At 37.8% G+C, this 21,794-nt stretch overlaps 1 protein-coding gene across 1 annotated transcript in view; it reads left to right on the forward strand.

Moving 5' to 3' along the window:
• Positions 1-1,303: 1,303 nt before the first annotated feature.
• The window catches only part of ST6GALNAC1 (ST6 N-acetylgalactosaminide alpha-2,6-sialyltransferase 1), a 33,846-nt gene continuing 13,355 nt past the window's right edge, over positions 1,304-21,794 (forward strand). Inside the window, exons 1-7 of the mRNA XM_072407039.1 lie at positions 1,304-1,657; positions 4,005-4,173; positions 7,045-7,219; positions 9,045-9,183; positions 10,200-10,303; positions 15,026-15,115; positions 17,713-17,812. Of these exons, the coding sequence (XP_072263140.1) occupies positions 1,310-1,657; positions 4,005-4,173; positions 7,045-7,219; positions 9,045-9,183; positions 10,200-10,303; positions 15,026-15,115; positions 17,713-17,812 (1,125 nt within the window). The 5' untranslated portion in view covers positions 1,304-1,309. The remainder of the gene's footprint in view (positions 1,658-4,004; positions 4,174-7,044; positions 7,220-9,044; positions 9,184-10,199; positions 10,304-15,025; positions 15,116-17,712; positions 17,813-21,794) is intronic.

Raw genomic sequence — 21,794 nt, forward strand, 5'->3', positions numbered from 1 at the left:
TGTGACGGAACAGGGACAGGTGAATATATTGGGGTTAAGTTCCTCTTTAACATACCTAACGCTCACTAGTTTCATAGAAGCCTTTTCAGAATCTGGTAATGCCTGCAGAACATTTAATGGTGACTTATTTATGGTCACATGAAGGTTAGAACTATCCCCATATATATATATATAAGAAATAGTCCAAAAAATTACTTTATTGCTGGGGACAATTATATTTATTCTGTTTTTTATCTAGAGGAAGTTTATTTTCAGTCACTCTGGGGTTGAATCCCTAAAGGAATTTAGGATATCCTCTTGCAAAGAGTACCCAAGACATGCAAGAAAATCTAAACAATCTAGTGGTTGAACTTGATGAACTTTTTATAACCTGACTATGTAATTATCTGTTTTTGTTTTTTTTATGCACATGATTTGATGGTTAAAATTCAGCAGAGCTTTTTCTTGTTTACATTGGAAATGTTTACTGTGCAATGTGAACAACCTAAATGCCTTTAGTAAATCCACGCCTTTCTTGGACCTCAGAAGGGCCATCTGAAGTCAGAAAGAAGAGAAGCTATTTGTTAACGTGTGTGTCATCTTCAGCTTTTAAGTTTTGTAAACAGAATATTTTTTTTTCAACAGTGGGGCAAAACAGCTTCCGCAAAAAAGCAAAAAGCATCTAATGTCCCCACAGATGGATGGATAATAAAAAGCTCTCTTTATATAAAAGGGAAATAAACATTTCATTGGGGAAATTGTTCAGTTCTATGTGTTTCAATAGCAGTAATTCATTCCCACCAGGTAATGTCAGATTCCCTGTTTTATAAATAGAGCAAAATAGCCCTGATTTATGAAAGCTCTCCAAGGCTGGGGAAAATACACTTTCATCAGTGAACCTGGGTGATCCAGCAAACCTAGGATGGATCTGGTCCAGGTTTCAAAACATTTGCTAGCAAATAGCAAATGCTTTTTAAAAATCCAGTGCATGTTTTCTGGATCACCCAGCTTCACTTATGAAAGTGTATTCTCTCCAGCCTTTCATGAATCAGGCCCAAAGTGTCCAGGCAAACTCTTTAAAGTTTTGGATAAAGTAGAGAGGTGATAATTTTTCTGTTGAGTTTACCTGATGTCACCTACTATCCCAGTAATAAATGCTTTACAATACTGGAAGTAGGAAAACATTTACAACAGATACATAGACAGCAATAGAAAATGAGAGAGGTTTTAATCCTAAATAAAAAGTTATTGTAACACACTGTTCTTGTTTTATAGTGTAACATCAAAAAACATCTCAAGTTCATTAGCTGTGGCCTATGAAATAGAAGAAATGGGGGCACCTACAATAGGTGATACAGAACCATATACATTCAATAAAACAAGAACTACAGGAAATATTATTACATTATTACAAGCCATACCAGCAAGACTGGTACATGACAATAAAACAACATCTGTTAAAAAAGTAAATTTACAAACGACAGCCAAAAACATCTCAAAAAGTCAAGAGGTGACACGCCAAACTCATCCTGCAAGGACCACCAGCCAATTGAAAGAACCATCAGTGAGCCTTGTCAAGAACACTACCACCATGCTGCTGCAGGCCAAAAATTTTGCTTCTCAGCCGCATTGGAAGTTCGAGGAAGATTATACTCTATCTACATCTGCCTCCGAGACAGTGAGTGCTTGTTCTATAAAAGTATATGTCTTCTAGATGTGATGAAAGCCATTGCAATATCATTTTTTGTGTCTTCCTCCAATTAAAGCTCAACTCCAATATATGCCTGTATATTAGAATATGAACACTTCAGCACACTGATTGGTCCCTTGAGCAGTTTATCTATAATCTTTCTATAATCTGAGCTTTGTTGTATAGGATATTGCATAGGTAATGGGATATTTGCACAGGTTTCCTCCGGGTGTTCTGGTTTCCTCGCACAGCCCAAAGAACATGCAGTTTATTGGCTTTGTCCTTAGACAAATTTGACATATGGTTATGATAGGGAATTGTGAGCTCCTTTAAAGGAACAGCTATTGACATGACTATGGACTTTGTAAAGTGCTGCGTAATATGATGGCGCTATATAAATACTGGCTTATAATTTCAATACAAATATTTTAATTTACAAATTTTAAATACTACATTAGTCTACTTTTTAGCTTTATCAGGGCAAGGTTGGAAATGTCATAGTGCAGGATGGGGGGATTAAAATATAGTATAGATGGCCTATACTACCATTATAAATCTTTTCTGAACAAAATCCCCATTAGCTTTTTTATTTTGAATTAATTGTCCTGTTTGATGAGCTGGCAATCTATAAAGAAAACATTATCCCACCAAAACTGCTGGTAAAATGATTTACCAAATCTTAAATTAAAACAATATTGTTTTATTAAATTAGTATTATAGTTATTATCTCCTTTTTACATATATAGTTTATATTTGTTTTTGAATGGAAATGTCTCCATGTTACATCAAATTTAAAGCATATCTAAAGTTAAATCATTTTCTTTACTTTTTGGATAAAATACAGAAGTGATAGAATATCTATCAGGCTTTGATTGCAGTCTATTACTTCACTTTGTCCCTCCGCCAAGCCTTATAGAAAGCGGGGCAGGTTCAGCAGCAGCATACCTGGGACCTATGACTTTCATGTGGGATGGAGAGGGGTAGGTAGGTAGGATGTGATCAAAATTAAGTGGGTGTGTCAAGTAAGAATGATTAGTAAATATATAGGCAGCCTTTAATGGCATGCAGATAATACTAGTGAAATGCAGATATTACCAACAGCAGACAGGTTATAGAGGTAAAATGAATAGACAAAAAATAAGCAACTTACCAGTGCAAAATAAGTTTTTTTTGGCTCCTACTGTAGTGTCTCACCTTCTCCTGGATGGAGGGGCAGCCAAGACATGGGGGGGGGGGGGAGGTGCAGCCAGGACAGAGGTAGTCACAGCTAAGAGGGAGCGGTCACAGCCAGGATGGGGAGATTTCAACCAAGATGGAGTGGTCCAACCAGATTGGTGGAGGGACAGGATGGAAGAACTCACAACTAGACTGCCTCACAGCCACAATGGAGTAGGTATACATGGATGAAGGGGGTTGCAGCCCCGGTGGAGAGAGTTTACAGCAAGAACTGAGAGGGGCATAGCTAGGATAAAGAGGTCACAACCAGGGGAGATCATAGCCAGGATGTGGGGGAGGTCACAACCAGGATGAAAGGAGTTACATCCAGGAAATATTGGTCACAACCACAAAGGTGGAGATTTCAGCAAGGATTGAGCAGGGCACAGCCAGGAGGTAGTGAATCACAACTAGGAAAAAGTGGTCACTGCCAGGATAGAGAAGGTTACAGAAAAGAAAAGAACACATCCAGAATAAAGGAGATCTTAACCAGGATGGAGGGGGCTACATCCAGGACATGGGGGGATAACATCCCGGTTGGTGAAAGTTACACCTGAAAATGAAAAAAAAAGTGCTGATTTCACTGTGCATGTGTGCTTTTTTAAGTTACATTTCAGGAAAACTCTTTTCAGGAAAGCGCAGGAGGAGTTTTCCTGAAATGTAAAAAAGAGTGCCAATTTAAAGCATGCGTAGTGACATCAGCGCAAATTTTTATCAGCCCGCAGCCTCCTGGGATACTTAACATATGTATTCCAGAAGGCTTGGGTTTCCCCTTCCGTCTTCACCACAGTGGGGAAGATGGAAGGAAAAGGATCCTTCCCTTCCAATTTAAAAAAAAGTGTAAAAAAAATAAATACAATAAAACCAAAAATTTTTTTTTTAGTACATAAAAAAGTTAGCCACTATTTATGTAATGTATAACATTTGATGTTTTAACCAGGATTGGTGGATGGAGGGGTCACAAAATAAGTAACTGATCATAGAGGAAACAATCTGTAACCTATATGATAATGGATGATACGGTTTGTGTCTAGAGTGTGCCTATATGTTAAACCTGTATATTTTAAGTGTGTGTTTACCTGTTTGTGCTTTCCTTTTCTTCTTTTTTTTTCTTTTTAAGAGTTGCCCTGTATCGGTAAAAATCAAGGCTCTTAATTCATCTTGGTTGAAAGAGAAATTTCTAACCAAAATCACCATATTTATGGATGATCGCCACTTCAGCGACCAGGATTGGATCAGGCTGGGACACTTTATTCCACCCTTTGGCTGGATGGAATTAAACTACAATGGTAATTCTTAACAATCAACCCTTATACAAATATACTATATATCATCTATTTCCATTCAGCTTTACACAAAACTAATCTATGGTGGTTTTTCAATACATTTTGAAAGCTTTCTTACAGCTGCAGTAATAGGACTATGACTTTCCTGACCACTAGCAAACCCTAATTAGTTAATAAAGGTTAAAGCCCATCTTCATTTACATTGTGTCCCCACCTCATCCTTCTAATACCCCCCCCCCCCCCCCCCCCCCCCCCCCCCCCCCCACACACACACACACACACTACAATTATTTTTTAAATATCTAAGTAGAACGTTAATGTGCAGTGCCCTCCAAAATGTTTCCATGGGTGCATCTCAACACATCCACACACCAATATTTTTTTATGCAATGAGATGCATTGCAGCCCATTAATTTTGAACCAGGAATGTGTAAGGCAATGTGTGTGGCAAATAACGTCTTAACCCTGAACACTGACCAAATACAAAAACTAATACCCAAAACTAAAGTAACTTATTCTGCAGAATGCCTACCATATCCTGCACCCCAACACATGTTCCAACAGTCCTGTGGTAAAAATAGAAGACATCCCTAACACACAAATCTTCCATTTGCAGCAATTACCAGGAGTTAGGCTATAAGGTATTAACTAGCAGGTATAGGACTCCAGTTCGGCTCCATCAAATATTTCCAGTGGTATGTTAAAGGTGAATGAGATCATGCTAATTGAGCACCTAACCTCATCTCTACATGGCACCGAAGAGAGGTTCCACAATACCTGGTTCTATTGGAAGCAATTCTAGGAATCACTAGAATATAGAAGCTACTTGACTCCGGAAAGGTAAACATCATACCCTGGAATATACAACCCACTGTCCTGAGCTTGCAATTACATACGGAAAACATGATCCGTGGCTCTGGCTGGTGCCCCCCTTCTCCCCACCGGGTCCTTCTCTTCACCCCGCAGGTGGGCGGACCAGCCAGAGCCGTGGACCACCAAAGAATTATTTGCAAAATAAGAATGGGCACATGTGCCCATTTCCGAAAAAAGTGAGGGCACGCCCACTACACCCCTGACCTCCTCCCTTTCTTCCTTGGCCTTCCTTGTTCCCCCCATTATGTTATTATGTGGTTTTTGGACCCATTGGGAATATGCAAATACTATTGTTTGTTCTGTGTTGTATTGTTTGTTTTAATACCCTCACAAATTTGAAATTTTTAAATTTAAAATAAAAAAAAAAATAGAAGACCAATTCTTTAATACTAAACCTTACAGATCTAATGTGGTCAGCCATCATTAAATAGCATCGTCCCAACTAATCAGGACACCTCCTGTTGATTATCCACCCTCCCCTAAAGTCTAGAGTCCTAAAGTCTAGAGTCCTAAAAACTGTAAAAGCAGCCCAAGCCCCATTGTGGTGTTCTTTTTTGTGTCTCGAATTTCTACCATCCACTATTTTATGACCGACACACATACCATTTCCAATAGAAATGGTTTGCTGGGAGCACTAATACTAAGGGATGATCATTCTAGCAGCCATAAGGAAGAGATAAATGACGCTTAAGGAGCCAGTAACCCTGTAAACGGAACAAATGGTCAGCAAACATTTTTAGATTTCTGAGTATTCCCACCAATATATGTCATAATTATATTTTGACTCTTACAGCTTCTAGGTTGTGGGACATCCTTATCCACAAATTAAACTTTTGACATTGTTCTCATGGGTATTACTAGTTATGGAGTTGCTATGTAAGATAAATGCCTTTTCCTAGTTCTCTGTGTCAATAGGTGTGCCAATTTCCTTGAACTTCAACTCCAGTTTCTTGTGAAATGTTTTAGGGATTGCAAAGGGCATCGTTTAAAAAATTCAGATACATTTTGAGAATTTTTTAGTGCCTTCTAACCAGAAGAACTGTGAATGATCTTATTTACCAAGATCCAAGATCTAATGTGAACTTCCCATTTTTTTTACATCCCTCACTAATGGACAGTCATGCTCAGATTCAAAAGCAATTCATTGGTACAATAGGAATATTTATCTGAAAATGTTTATACCAGTTCAAAGGTCAGATTAGAGTCCAATCATTGAATACAAGATCATATTAGTTTTAAAGCTGTTTTCATTGACAGAATGGAATATGGAGCCATAGAGAAAGCTTTTAACAAATCCTCAGCCATAATTGGAATGAAGATGCACATGGAGAATTGAAGGAACCGAGAATGGAAGATACCATAGGTTAACATGTGCAATTGATAACATTTTTACCCTGAGTATACCTATTGTCAAGTGCAAATAAAGCCTCCAAATGTCTGCAGATCCATACCTTCCGTGTCCTGAGAACTTCCACATCCCAGAGTAAACTTTTATCCAAACCTCAGCTTGTGAAAGAAATTTTTTTATGTAGTAGAGTGACCATGGATATTGAGGTCTTGTAGGTTCTGTTTGGAGTCATGTATTCCCATCTGACGTTGACAACTTTGGATAGCTGAGACTAATTAGGCTACTATACTTTTTGTTTGACAAAAGCTTTCCTATTACAAATTACCAAAATTTAAAACAAAGTTTTACTCCTATCGACTTTAAATGGGGGTTGCCTCAAAGTTTGTAAACTTCAAACTTTGCAGGATTTGCAATTTAAGGCAAATGTACTCATTCCTAAACACCATTTGATCCAGTTATGTGTTCAATAAAACTTATTTTTAATTTACTTTTGATTAGTTATTCTTTCTTTAGGTCAGTATACCTAATTTTGTCTTCATTAGCTTCCTTTAATCCTCACATCACAATAAGAGAAGGATTTTTCATCAATGTGATTTCCTTTCTCTGTTTTTTTGCCATGTGTATTCTAATTATCTCTTTATTACATGTTTTAGTGGTTAAGGAGGTGGTTTCTGTTCTTCCGCGGATCCCAGACCAGCAGTTGCTTCTCGCTGAGAAGGGTGAAGATAACTTTCCACGTTGTGTTAGCTGTGCTGTGGTTGGCAACGGAGGCATTCTCAAAGGATCAGGTCTCGGCAAGGAGATTGATGAGCATGATTACGTATTTCGGTAAACTCTCACAAGGGAAAAACTAACCATAATCCTAACCTTTTATCTATTTAAAATATACAAAGGTTTTTACACCTTGATTTAAAATTGAAATTTAGTTCCAGGTTCAAATCCCAGCCAGGACACCCTCCGCAAAGAGTTTGTATGTTACAAACATTACAAAAACATACAGTTAGGTTAATCGATATCCTCAATGTGTTATTGACTCATGACATGAGATTGTGAGCTCCTTCGAGGGACAATTAGTTGTATGACTGCGATCGCTGAAAAGGGCTGCGTGATATGTTGGTGCCTCGCTCTCTTTACCCAGAACCCTTACCCCCAGGTTCATTCCATCCTGCATGCCAGATTTACTGGATTTACCCAGAGGACATCCAGTAGTAAAAAAAGTTACTGCAGGGGAAATTTTCGGACTAAGGTAAGTATTACGAAAAGAAGATGCTTTCATTACTTTTACTCCTATTTGACTGTATATTTCAATTATTTTTGTAAGTGTTCCCAACAATCTGGGTTTAGAGAAAGTGGGTTAAACTGTGCTTGCTTTCATTCAACCCAAAAGGAAATATATTGGTGGGATAAAGCTACTTCGGGGGACAGCTCAGGGCTGAAAGTAAGTATTGCAGAAATAGGAGTTGTTTTACTTTATTTTGACATATATTTATCAGTTTTATTACTTTTATACTTTTTCTAGTAAGACAGATGCTATGACAAAACAAGAATAAAAAAAGAGTGAGAAAATACCATTGCTCCCCAAGGCACAAAACAGAAAAACATGTAAACGTAGGTGCAAAAGTTGGTCAAGTTCAGTAAATGAAGGTAGATTACACAACTTTAACTAGTGCATAAAGTGGAGCTATAGTTAAAAATTAAAAAACTGCAACCAGCCAGATCCCTGGAAGGGACATGTGATATTCCTTCTGCAATAAAGAACCCGCAGTAAAGGACACTCCTCTGTCCCTGTTTTGACATAGGAGCTGCCATCTTCTTCTTTTCCAGGCTTCAGATCTTCGGCCCCTTGTTGGCCAGGCCAGGATGATGTAACTCCTATGCATGCAGGAGTTCATTCAGCAGCATCTCAGCAGCTCTGGGGGGATTTTTTAAAGAAGATAATGAACAGGCAAGTAAGTATACTTTATTGTAGAAGGAACATCACCTGTGCCTTTATGCAGTAAAGACCTACCTGTTATAGTCCTGCTTTATTGAAAGGCTCATAATATACATCTCAGGTAACCTTTAACATTACACATATAAGCCCAGATGGTCCCAGAAATGACAGGACTTCCTGGTAATTTATGTCCTAAGCATTGAAGAAAGAAAAATAATAAATTAGATAAATAGTATAAAGAAAAAGATGAGCAGGGAATGGAGGAGGGTGGAGGAGGGTGGAGGAGGGTGCATGAGGGGAATATGGGGATTAGGCAAAATGACCTGGAGGGTTTAGGGTAAAAAAGATGGCGTGTGTAAGTAGGAGGGTGGGGGCTGGGTCATAGCCAAGCCATTAAGCTCATGCCACATCTCAATCAGATTGGAGTCACAAAGTTATATAATGTATGAATTCCATGGCAACCTATTTGCCTATAAAATGTTGTCTTCTTGGAAGAAGTTCTGCTTTAACAACAATTGGCTGATATTGGTGCAGAATTTCTGAAAACCTAAATGTAACCAACACAGACATTATTTTAGTGGTGTTCTTAAATATATATATTTCTGCATCACTATTGATACAGCAATTTATTTTTAAATATAGTATGCTTTCCAGCTTCTTAACCTATGTTTTGTATGTATTGTATTGTATTTGTATGTATTGATCCCTCTCTGTTCTTAGTGTCAATGGAGCAGTAATCAAGACATTTGAAAAGGATGTGGGCACCCGGACCTCATTCTATGGATTCACAGCTTTCACCATGTTATCTTCTCTATACTTATTAAAAAACTATGGATTCAACAAAATTCCCCAGGACAAGGTAATGCAGAAGAGCCAAATTCACTCATCTCTGATATTCTGATTCTGGATACATAAAAACTAAGCTTATGCTTGGCTTACATAGGGCAAAATGTCAGATGCACTTAGTGGGGCATATATTAACAATAACCAAAAACTTTTTGCATTTAAACCTTTCAGGTGCAAATGTTTTAGACAGTGATTTAACACTATGCCATACTATAAGCCGAAGGGGCAAATTATAATCATAATTTGCTTTTAAGATTACGTTAAATTTACTCTTTATTTTTGGACAGGAACTTTGCCCTGGCCAAGATGTGAACCTGGCGACCTAGAAATGCAAGGCATGAGGAAAAATCAGTATAAAAATTGTATAGAGAGGGGAAAAACCTCTTCATGGTTAATTGGGGGGGGAGGGGTGTCACTGGGACAGGAAGGCAGATACAGATTTTTTAAAAATCTTTTTATCTAATAGTTTTCCCATTCCCTCTTCTACTCCTATAGAAATGCAAACAGCAATGACAACCAAGTCTACCCCACTTTATTCAAAACAAAACAAATGTTTTTAAATGAAGTTAAGCCCCAAATGGGGAACTTATGTCAGCTTTACTTGCTAAAAGAATACAATATCAAGACAAGCCCAAAAAGAAAAGTATTACGTTATTTAATATATTAAGTTATTTAGTATAAAGTTATTTAAGTATTATTCTTATTTTGTCTTCTTTTGTTGTATCTTCTTTTTGAATCGTCATTGTCAAAAGTCATTGTCCAAGCCAATTTTCTAAGACAAAATTTATTTCCTGTGTACTAATTTTTGTACACATACAATTAGGAAAGCAAACATTCCCATTTACCAATGCAGAATACAATTTTGCTAGCTATTATGACAACATAGGCAATGTGAGCTTTCCGCTCAGCCTTTCATGACTGTGCCCTGGAATGGCACAATGCTAAGGAATACCACCTGCCCTAATACATACTTCATGAGGACAATTGGGGAAGGTCAGGTAATAACACATTCCTTTGTGGGTTTCCCAGGAGACAAAGTACATCCTTTTCACTGAGGGATCGAGGGACTACGAGTGGTTAAAGGCTTTACAGCAAAACAAAGAGATCAGCGGAGGCACTCTGGAGAGTTACAGGTACATTACTTGTTGCCCATAAAATGTTTTCTGTTGAACTAGCCATCCATGTAACATACGTGATCACATTCCACTCTGATGCTCTACAATACAACCTGAGCTGTCTCTGTAGGATTTCACTTACCCATTATTTGTAATTTACCAAATATAATATGCTTTCACCAAGTTTACAGAGTTTGTATTATTATTATTTTATCCAAATATTATTATAATTATTTTTTAATTATAACATACCAACATTTTACATTGTACCATAAAGTAGAAGACAGCAGATGACAAACCTGCATAGATGACACAAGTAAAAAAGGAAGCAATGCTCAATCTAAAAGGTGAAGGGCATAGTATCAAAATAGAAATATAAGTAATTAGTGTGCATTACAATAGAATTGAGTAGGTGAGTTTGAAGAGGTAGGTTCAGAGAACAGGGGTGTAGTGGGGCGGGCATGGGTGGGAAAACTGTGCCGTAACTTTTTTCGGGAATGGGCTTGCAAAGGATTCTTTGCTGGTCCGCGGCTCTGCCCCCCCCCCCTCCCGGCAGGGGGAGACGCACCGGCCAGAGCCGGGGACCATGTCTCAGACCTGCGATGGAAAAGTGGGCAGGTTCTGGTGTCATGACATCTGGGGGGTGTCCTGGGGCGAACATGTGTTGTGTCCCCTCTTCTTTTTTATTGAATATGCCCCTGGATTCCAGAGAGTGGGGGCAACCCTGGAGAAGTCTTGGAGCCATTTATGGAAAGAGCTTATGAGTGAGAAAGTCATTAGTAGATCACTGGAGTAGTAGAGTGGAATAACCGTTCTTTGTAAACTCTAGTTGCTTGGCAGCCTTTGGTTTCCAAATGTCTTAGCTATCGACAAACCTTCCCTGTATTTTTGTACTGTAGTAAAGTCCCCTCTTCCATAGATTAGAAACTCCAGCAAATCAGATAAAGCACTCATCATCTCTTGTCTGGAGGACATCCAGCATCTTAAATCCCTTAGCTTCCCAGCTTTACTTTCCCTGGCTCACCCCTTCCATTCATTGGATTTCAGTTCTTTTAGTGTTAATTGCTCTCCATGTGGACATCATCTACAGCAGTCTACATGGAGAAGTACCGGAGCAACATCTTGCAAGTAAAACCTATTTACTAAAAAGGAAATGTAACATTAGTATGTAGAATATTAGCATATGATAAGCTGATTGGATGTCATCTTTAAAACCAATGGATCAGCAACAGGGTCATAAAGCATATTTAGAAGGTGGTCAATACCTCCAGTAAGGTGGAAGGCTATAGCGTAACTTCAATCTGTTACACACATAGTTCTCTGTTATACGAATGTTCTCATCTTCACCACTAGAGGGCATGAAAATGCTGGAATAAAAACATACCTAAGGGACAGAATACCTGTAAAGTTTTGGCTTTTTGTTTTTGTATTTTTTTTTATTTGTTTTTGTTTTTTTATACTGTAAATTATTCATTTTGATGGGATTTTTCCAGAATTTTGCTAGAAGAGACTAAAACAGGAAGCGGTGTCTTCCCATAGGCACACTTGTCTGATTGACAACTTTCAGAAAGATGATTTCCCTATCCCTTTCCCTAGGGATCAATTAAATAGAAAATTATAAAACACGTGACATAGAATTGAATCGGTATTTACTAACATGGCTATATACATCCATAGTCAATCTGTTGGAACCTAAAAAATATCTATTGTTCCTCAGAGTTTTCAGAACAAATCAACTTATCTGATCTGAAGTAAACATACCAGTGCCAGCTCTGAGTAAAGAGAAGTCTCCAATTAATTAAATAGTATGGATTTAATACATAATGCATTTAGGGATTCCCGCTGTTATGTTCTATATATTACATTTTAATAAATGCATCTGCTTTCCCATTCTCATATACACCAATCAGCTAAAACATTAAATGCGTTGACAATCAAAGTGAATACCATTGTTTACCATAAAATGGATTCTGAAAAAGGGTTGGGATATATTGGGCAGCATATTGTTGTGTCCCCTCTTCTTTTTTATTGACTACGCCCCTGGATTCCAGAGAGTGGGGGCAACCCTGGAGAAGTCTTGGAGCCATTTATGGAAAGAGCTTATGAGTGAGAAAGTCATTAGTAGATCACTGGAGTAGTAGAGTGGAATAACCGTTCTTTGTAAACTCTAGTTGCTTGGCAGCCTTTGGTTTCCAAATGTCTTAGCTATCGACAAACCTTCCCTGTATTTTTGTACTGTAGTAAAGTCCCCTCTTCCATAGATTAGAAACTCCAGCAAATCAGATAAAGCACTCATCATCTCTTGTCTGGAGGACATCCAGCATCTTAAATCCCTTAGCTTCCCAGCTTTACTTTCCCTGGCTCACCCCTTCCATTCATTGGATTTCAGTTCTTTTAGTGTTAATTGCTCTCCATGTGGACATCATCTACAGCAGTCTACATGGAGAAGTACCGGAGCAACATCTTGCAAGTAAAACCTATTTACTAAAAAGGAAATGTAACATTAGTATGTAGAATATTAGCATATGATAAGCTGATTGGATGTCATCTTTAAAACCAATGGATCAGCAACAGGGTCATAAAGCATATTTAGAAGGTGGTCAATACCTCCAGTAAGGTGGAAGGCTATAGCGTAACTTCAATCTGTTACACACATAGTTCTCTGTTATACGAATGTTCTCATCTTCACCACTAGAGGGCATGAAAATGCTGGAATAAAAACATACCTAAGGGACAGAATACCTGTAAAGTTTTGGCTTTTTGTTTTTGTATTTTTTTTTATTTGTTTTTGTTTTTTTATACTGTAAATTATTCATTTTGATGGGATTTTTCCAGAATTTTGCTAGAAGAGACTAAAACAGGAAGCGGTGTCTTCCCATAGGCACACTTGTCTGATTGACAACTTTCAGAAAGATGATTTCCCTATCCCTTTCCCTAGGGATCAATTAAATAGAAAATTATAAAAAGAATCTGATTTGACCGAACATCTATACACATGACATAGAATTGAATCGGTATTTACTAACATGGCTATATACATCCATAGTCAATCTGTTGGAACCTAAAAAATATCTATTGTTCCTCAGAGTTTTCAGAACAAATCAACTTATCTGATCTGAAGTAAACATACCAGTGCCAGCTCTGAGTAAAGAGAAGTCTCCAATTAATTAAATAGTATGGATTTAATACATAATGCATTTAGGGATTCCCGCTGTTATGTTCTATATATTACATTTTAATAAATGCATCTGCTTTCCCATTCTCATATACACCAATCAGCTAAAACATTAAATGCGTTGACAATCAAAGTGAATACCATTGTTTACCATAAAATGGATTCTGAAAAAGGGTTGGGATATATTGGGCAGCATATAAATGTTTAGTTCCTGAAGGTGATATGTTGAATGGACAAAGGGCAAGGGCAAAGATTTCATTGACTTTGACAAGGGCCAAATTTGATAGCTAAACAAGTGGGTCGGAGCATCTCTAAAGCTGCAAGCTTTGTTGGGTATTCCTGATATGAGATGGTAAGTGCCTACAGAAAGTGGTTTAAGGAAGGACAACCAGTGAACCAACTGTCATGGGCACTCAAGACTTGTTGATACATGTTGGGGGGAAGGTTAGCCTATCTGATCCGATTCAACAGAAGTCTTAGTGAAGCATAATACTCTAAGCTTAAGAGAAAGAGGACGGAACACACAATGCATTGCAGATTTCTTCATTTTAGGCTGTGCAGTCCTAGAGCAGTATCTTGGGGTAATCAGATGTAATGGGCCTTGTTAAGGCGATTTCCTATTGATCCCAGATCAATATTTCCCTCTCTATCATGACCTCTGTTTTCAACGCGTTGGGAGCAGTGAAAAACAGACACGCAGCTCAAGCATATAGTTATATCACGTCTTCTCAAATCTTTATTATCACATTGCAGTTTATATAGTCAGACAACAAGGTGGAAGACACTTAGTAGTTAGTCAATAACAAAGAAACTTAATAAACAACTTGGCTGAGCAAGGTGTTTCAAGGTAAGAAGATTCAAGGTAAGGATGGAGCAAATATTGACCTACTGATAAGGAGGATATAACAAGTTTCCACACAACTCAATTATCTGCAAAATATAGCAAAAAACACAAAAACAACTTAAATTCAAAACTCAGCAAAATTATATTCCTTACAGGCCTGATTTAATAAAGTTCTCCAAGGCTAGGGAGGACACATTTTCATCAGTAAAGCTGGGTGATCCAGCAGACTTAGAATATTTTTATTCATTTGCTATTTGCTAGCAAATGTTTTGAATCCTGGACCAGATCTATTCCAGGTTTGCTGGATCATCCAGCTTCACTAATAAAAGTGTATCCTCACCAGCCTTGGCAAGCTTTAATTAATCAGATGTGTAAGTTGTACATATATTCACATCATGCATTAAGTCTGCTGCTGCAGAATCTCACCTCTCCTCACCATCTAAACACTACTTCTGTACTGGGTTATCATAAACTTCTCATAGACTTTTGTGGGGCTTTGATTCAGAAGAAGCAGAATGCAAAGACGAGAAGTCTGACAGTCAAGATATATGTATTTTATTACACCATAAAGTTAAGTATAATTTACAGATTTACACTTCTCTTTTAACAATTTCATTTCATCACCCTTTTAAGTATTTTATTTCATTTCAGTTGTAGTTGTGTTTTGTTTAAAAGCAGCACAGGATAATTAGGATTCCACTTCTTATATGTCTCTCCCTAGGTTGCGCCCACGGGATGACTTTGGGCACAGTTTTGACTTTAAAAGGCTATTAGTTGCACACCCAGATTTTTCGAGATATCTGAAGAACAGGTAAGTCAACCCAAACGTCTGCAGAAATATGATTTATATTTGTTCTGCTTGCCTTCCAGCCAACACTGTTCCTCAGTGTTTTTCTGGTCACGTGCCATTTTGTAAATGCCATAAAATACCTTGTGGTAGCAATAGCATTAAAATAATTCAGTAGTGAAGACACATTGGAAGCCTTTTTTCTTAAATTGTTTCATGGCTGTCAGGCTCAACCAGCAGCTTCCACATTTATAGGGCTTGAACAAGTATACAGATGAGGAAATCTGACTTTATTTATTACAAATGTGCGCATTTAGGCAGCCCAAACATTCATTATTTGTCAAATCAGCTTAATGCAGACAATATACAGTGGTACCTCGGTATAAGTCCGCTTTGGAATAAGTCCATCTTGGTATAAGTCCTGTTTGGACACAAAAAAACTTTGCTTGGTATACAACCTTTGTGCTAGAACTTGTATGGGTCAAAATGAGTCATAACACCGCGCACTACCCTTAGTTACCTCTCTCGAGATAAAGCCACGACTGCCCACGAGCGTCAGTACGCCAGATGATACCATTCAGTGAACAACCCGCGCTATAGCTCTCTGTGAATTACAGAACATCTCCTCCTCCTCCCTTCTCAGCACCATCCTAGTAGGCACTCAACTCTTCTGAACTAGGTAAAGTGAGGTACATTTTCATTTATTTCATCTAATTGCTTTTGTATTTATGTATTTTAGTATTAGGCAGTGTTTATTTATTTTATACAACCCCATCAATGTATAATATTCCAATAACAATAGGATTTTTTTTCATGGGAATGGAATATTCATTTTCCTTTTATTTCTTATGGGAAAAATTTGTTTGGTATAAGTCCTGTTTGGTATAAGTCCAAGGATCTAGAACAGATTAAGGACTTATACCAAGGTACCACTGTATTCTGAAAATAAAAATGACTAATAGTAATTAATGGCTTCGTTGGAAAACAAGCAAGCCCTAATGCTAACCCTAGAAGTGGCAGATTGATAAATGACTGATCGTGAATGAGCACTGTTCCCTCCTATGGCATAGAGCCCAGCCAGGTACTGCTCACTCATCCTCCCTCTCCCCTCTCCATAGAACAAAACAACACTGTGTGTACAGCACTCATTTTTTTCATCAGTCATAGGAAATGATCAAGAAAAATAGTTTCTAGTGGCAATCATCTGACATCCATTGGATAACCAACAAAACCACTGGAACTCCATATCAGCACAAGGAGCTTCCCTAACTCTTAGGAGTAAGGGAAGTAAAATTCTCTATGTCATTAAAAACCAAACATTGTAAGGGAATTCATTTGTATATATTTTTTATTACATTCAGTGATTCCAGGTAATGACTTTCTATGGAATTTTGCATGGCAACCATTACCCCAATTGCATTTTGCAGTCTCAAAAAAAGGAGAATTCCTTATTTCACTTTTCCCAATCACTGATTTATTGCATACAGTATGATGGCAGAAAAGGTTTGTGTCCATTGTCATTACAGGTAGTACCCGGGTTACATACGAGATAGGGACTGTAGGTTTGTTCCTAAGTTGAATTTGTATGTAAGTCGGAACAGGTACATTATTGTCTTGTGGTCATGTCACTAACTGTCCCTCAGGGGCTTGCAATCTAATGTCTGTATCGTAGCCATATGTCATTAACACGGTCCAATACCAATTTGAGGAAAGCCAATTAAGTTACTTGCGTGTTTTTGGGTGTGGGTGGAAACTGGAGTGCTTAAAAGAAACCCAAACAAACACAGGGAGAATAAAAAATAGTGTCCTGGCCCAGATTCGAACCTGGGACCTAATGCGGCAAAGGCCAGAGTGCTAGCCACTGATCATAGACACTGGCCCTGATGACAAGATTAATACAATCCTAAAATCTGCTGCAATAGAAGGTACAGTTGGCCTGCTTTATCAAAGTTCTCCATTTCAGGTTTTGCTGGATCAGCTTGACTGATGATAGAAGAATGGAGGGTACCTAGACATTTCCTAGAAAAGCGGTCGCCAACTGGTGGTCCACAAGAAAATTTTGGTGGTCCACAGCTCTGGCCAGTGAACCCCCGAGCGGGGTCAGGAGAAGGACCCCGCTGGAGGGATGCATCGACCAGCGCCACAGACCACATCCCCAGTACAGTTCCCAGGCTCGGGGAAATGGGCGGGCTGTGTCCCTGGAGAGTGGGCGGGGTTATGTCATAATGACGTCACTCTGGGGGAGGTTTCTTCCCCTTTGAGTGACACGCTGCTCCCCGCGCATACGGGGTTGGGAGCCGGTGATTTTAGTGGTCCGTGGGACTGAAAAGGTTGGCGACCACTGTCTTATACCACCGCTTCTAACATGGATTTACAGTAAATGCAAAAGGTCCATTTCTTTTACTTTTCTTCCTGGTGACAGTTATTCTTATTTTATTTAAATTGTATTTTTATTTTATTGTTTATCATGCTGTTTGGAAAAAGAAAAAAAGTGTACAATATGTAAACATATTTTACTGGCTGGTTGAAAAATAACATTTGTGAAGCATGGAGTAAAGGAATGTTAGCCAATTCCATATATAAAGAAAACATAATTATATATGTCTCTCATGATTTTTTAGGTTTCTCAGGTCATCCATACTAAATGGTAAATACTGGAATTTATATAGGCCGAGTACTGGTGCCCTGATGCTTCTGACAGCCTTGCATCTTTGTGACACGGTAATGAAACCTTTGTAGTGACTACTTTTTTTTTTATTACTGAAGACTATAAATACATTGTGTTGTGTTTGTAGTAGTAATTAAGCTGATTGTCAGCCTAGTGGGAATCATGTAATAAGTAAACAAGTAAGATTTGAATTTCCTTCCTGCTGAGTTGTTGTGTACTGATCGGCCAGTGGGAACAATTGTCCAACAATGAGCGTATGTAGTAAAACAAACATCATGGCTGTGTTGTATGAGATATCCCTGCATACCAGGGCTTTGTGCCAGATGATATGAGTGGGTAATACTTTTTTTAATCATTTATGTTAAAGTATAAAGCTGAAACTTTTTTTATTGGTTGTAGGTGAAAAAAAATAAATGGTTAGATCCACTGTCAGTGCTGTTTGAATTTTCTGGTCTTGAGGAACCCCTACTATATTACTACTATTTACAATATCTAACTTTCAGTAGCATGGTGGTCAATGGGAGAAATGCTTCTTAGGCAATGTACACACGCTAAATTTTTTTGAAAGATCATTTCCCACAACAAATTCCCACAACATTTCCCCATTGCAGTTGTTCATCTTCTTCCATTTATGGATCCGCCAGGAGAGATCATTGAACAATGTCGGATGGCCTCTGTACACATGTCAGATTTTTGTCCAAGACCCAAGATCCACCGAGACTCATCTAACGTGTGTACATCACAGCCGTACACAGGTGGACAGCAGGAGGAACGCCACACTCATACTTAGCCAAAAAGATCATTGGTATCATTTAAACTGACATGAGAGGCACAAATTGCTTATTGCTCAAGGAATCCCTAGCGAACTCTTAAAGAACTCTAGAGTTCCATGGAACCCTGGTTTAGAAAACCAAAGTCATGCTCATGGACATAGTACCCTGACATCGTTCATCAGATCACCCTGGTGGATTTGGGAACAACTGCTGTATACTCCTATGGAGGAAAGCTCACTTTTCTTCCCCCTCCCTTCTCCATAAAACAGAGCTGTGTCAACAGTGTTGATTCCTTCTTCTGCCACTGGAAACAAGTAAATATCTGACATCTGTGGGGGGAATTAGCCAGCACATTAGATGATAAGGCGTTGATGGAGTTAATTCATTAAATAAGTTTAGGCTGTTCATTTACCAAATTGAATGATCACTGTGCATGGGAATTGTTACATAGTTCAATATTGTTACTTACCTGAGTACAATATACATGTTACAAGTAAAAATTCCCCTACTAGTCCCCGTTGGGTATGGCATAGGGAGTATTATTTTAGTAAATCAACCCCAATGTGTTGGGACTGTGTTGCCCAACAAAATTTGATGCATGTGGTGTAAACAAGTTTTTATAGGAGGAAAGTAATGAAAAATGTCATCAATAACAGTTGACCCAGTGAAAGGTCTACCATGTATTCCTCTGACAACTCAGACTTTTGGACTTCCAGACCCTGTGACAATGGTCTTCAGGAAAATTAGTGAGAGTTTTACCCCCAATAAAGGCACAGAGAGCATAGAAAAACCTGATAAAAGTTTTACTTTTTCATTACTCCATTATTACTCTATCCAAAGTAACTTTAAATACCACAACACAAAAGTTGGCCACAGATCAGATTGGTCAGATTACAATCTGAAGTTCTGCAGAGGTCTTTTGGCCCAGTGAAAGCTACTTGTGGCCAAGAAGTTTGAGTTCTAAAGACTGTACGTGTATACCTAGGATGAAGGAAAACAATGTATTTAACTAAAAAAAAAAAAGATTAAGTATTTAGAATCTTGTACACCATTTATACCAGTGGGAAGAGAATAGTAGATCAGCACCATACTAATATTTTGTATCCAGAGAATTTCTATCACTGTAGCTTCTAGGTACCTTTGGTGTACATAACAATATCCTTCTACCTGGACCAACCCTTTGACACACAAAGTTTTTTTGTTTTACTGCTTCAAACCTACTAGAATAAGGTGTAAACAAACATAGATATTTATGCTGATACTGGGAAACAATGCATAGCCAATAACTGTATAGCAAAAGATGTCCCTTGCCATCTGCTGCCTACAGGTACATCAGTTGTACAGTGAGATTAAGCAGCCAGAATGTAAACCTGGTCAAAGAAGATTATACACATTTTTTTGTTTTTCAGTGTCAATGAAATCATACCATTGTTATTCATTATTGCGATACAATCAGTGCACAATACTTTAATAATTCAGCTGATTCATGTAGGAACAAAGCTAGTTACCACAAAGGTGAATACTATAAGTGATTAAACAGGACAAAAAGGGAATTTTTACAAGAAGCACATTAATGCAAATGAAAACAAAATATGAAACATAGAGAGAATTAAAAGCACAGTGATTAGACACAGATAGTATGAAGATAGGAGCCTAAATCCTACATACATTGGGCTTGATCTATAACAAATCTTGAAGACCAAAGAAGATAGACTATTATTGGAGAACCTCATTGACACATCAGCAAACCTGGAATCCATATGGTCCAGGATTGAAAATATTTTCCAACTATTAGCAAACAATTTTTTTGAAATGCGTTTCCAGGTTTGCTGGATCACACAGTTTATCTCAGGATAATCTATCTTTTCCAGTCTTGAAGACCTTTAATAAATCAGTTCCAATGGATCAAGGAGACCAACCCAATATTTTGGGGAAACCTTTCCCCTTCTCAAGGCAAACTCTCACTTTCCATAGAGTTTACCAATAGCATTATAAGAAATCTAATGTTTTCTAACCTGGCTAATCATTACCTTATTTAGGCACCAACATGTCAATTCTTATAAACACCATCATGATTCTGGATGAAAATTAGACAAATCTTAACTCCAAACTCCCCCAGATCTCCTTGTAGAACCCATCCTAAAGCCTAGAGAGACCAAAACTCAAGAACACAATTTTCATTTCAATTATAACTGATCACTTTTTGTCAACCAACAATTTCTCCCTTCTGTCACAAGAAAAAAAAAATGGAAAGCCAAAAGGGTACTCTAAGAAGAGCTATAATCCAGCTGTCCTCATGTAAAATAGCACAAAGGGAGATGAAATCTCCACTCTACTCATACCATCTAAAACAATGTAATTTCAAATTGAAAAATCATGCTTCTACATCTATGCATTACCAGGTTCATCTAAATGAAATTGTACTTACTTTAAATAAGAAATCACAAAAATAAATTTAGAGAGTGAAAAAAAAAATGAACAAGATAAAAAACATGTCAATCACTAGGAAATTTACTCAACTCCCAATTAAAAAAATACAAAATTAATAGGGTTATGCATAGTAAATGACATAAAAGCAGCCAACCCAAACATTCATGGAGTGGAAATACAAGATAAGATAACCCTAATTAGTTTATTTGCTGATGACTTAATATGGACCATTTATTGCCTTCCATCACCTATTTTCTACATTTATATATCTTTTCCCGGATATCCTGTTTAACTATTAACAAGGAAAATTCCATCTGTTCTTAATATATCTTTACCTGAAGACAGTATCTTTACCTTAATCAAATTTATGTTTTAAACAGCCCAGAACGCTACCACAACTAGAACAGTAAGGCATACAATTAACCCATACAGAAAAACCTGCAACCCAGCTAAATATACACGTACACATGTCCAAATGCAGAGCTTCCTCTCCTTCCCATGCCACTACTGACATCTTCACCTGGTCTTTTTCTAGGTTTAAGATTTTCAATCCTTTTCATTGGGCAGGCATGGGTGACTTCAATCTTGCATGTGCATGGCAGTATTTTGGCACAAAAGCATGACAAAAATGTACACTAAGTTGCACATGAGCAACTCAGTGTAAATTGTAAAGAAGACAGCAAACGGGCAGGTTAGTTTATTTTACTGCAGAACAGACATAGTTGGGTTCTACTTTAGGAACTAAATTACCTTCTGGTCAAAATATATCATCTTTTGGGATGGAGACACTGGCATCAAAATGACCTTCCATCCTAAACATCTATACCTTTTA

The sequence above is a fragment of the Pyxicephalus adspersus genome, chromosome 3 (genome assembly GCF_032062135.1).
Source record: "Pyxicephalus adspersus chromosome 3, UCB_Pads_2.0, whole genome shotgun sequence".
Lineage (NCBI taxonomy): Eukaryota > Metazoa > Chordata > Amphibia > Anura > Pyxicephalidae > Pyxicephalus > Pyxicephalus adspersus.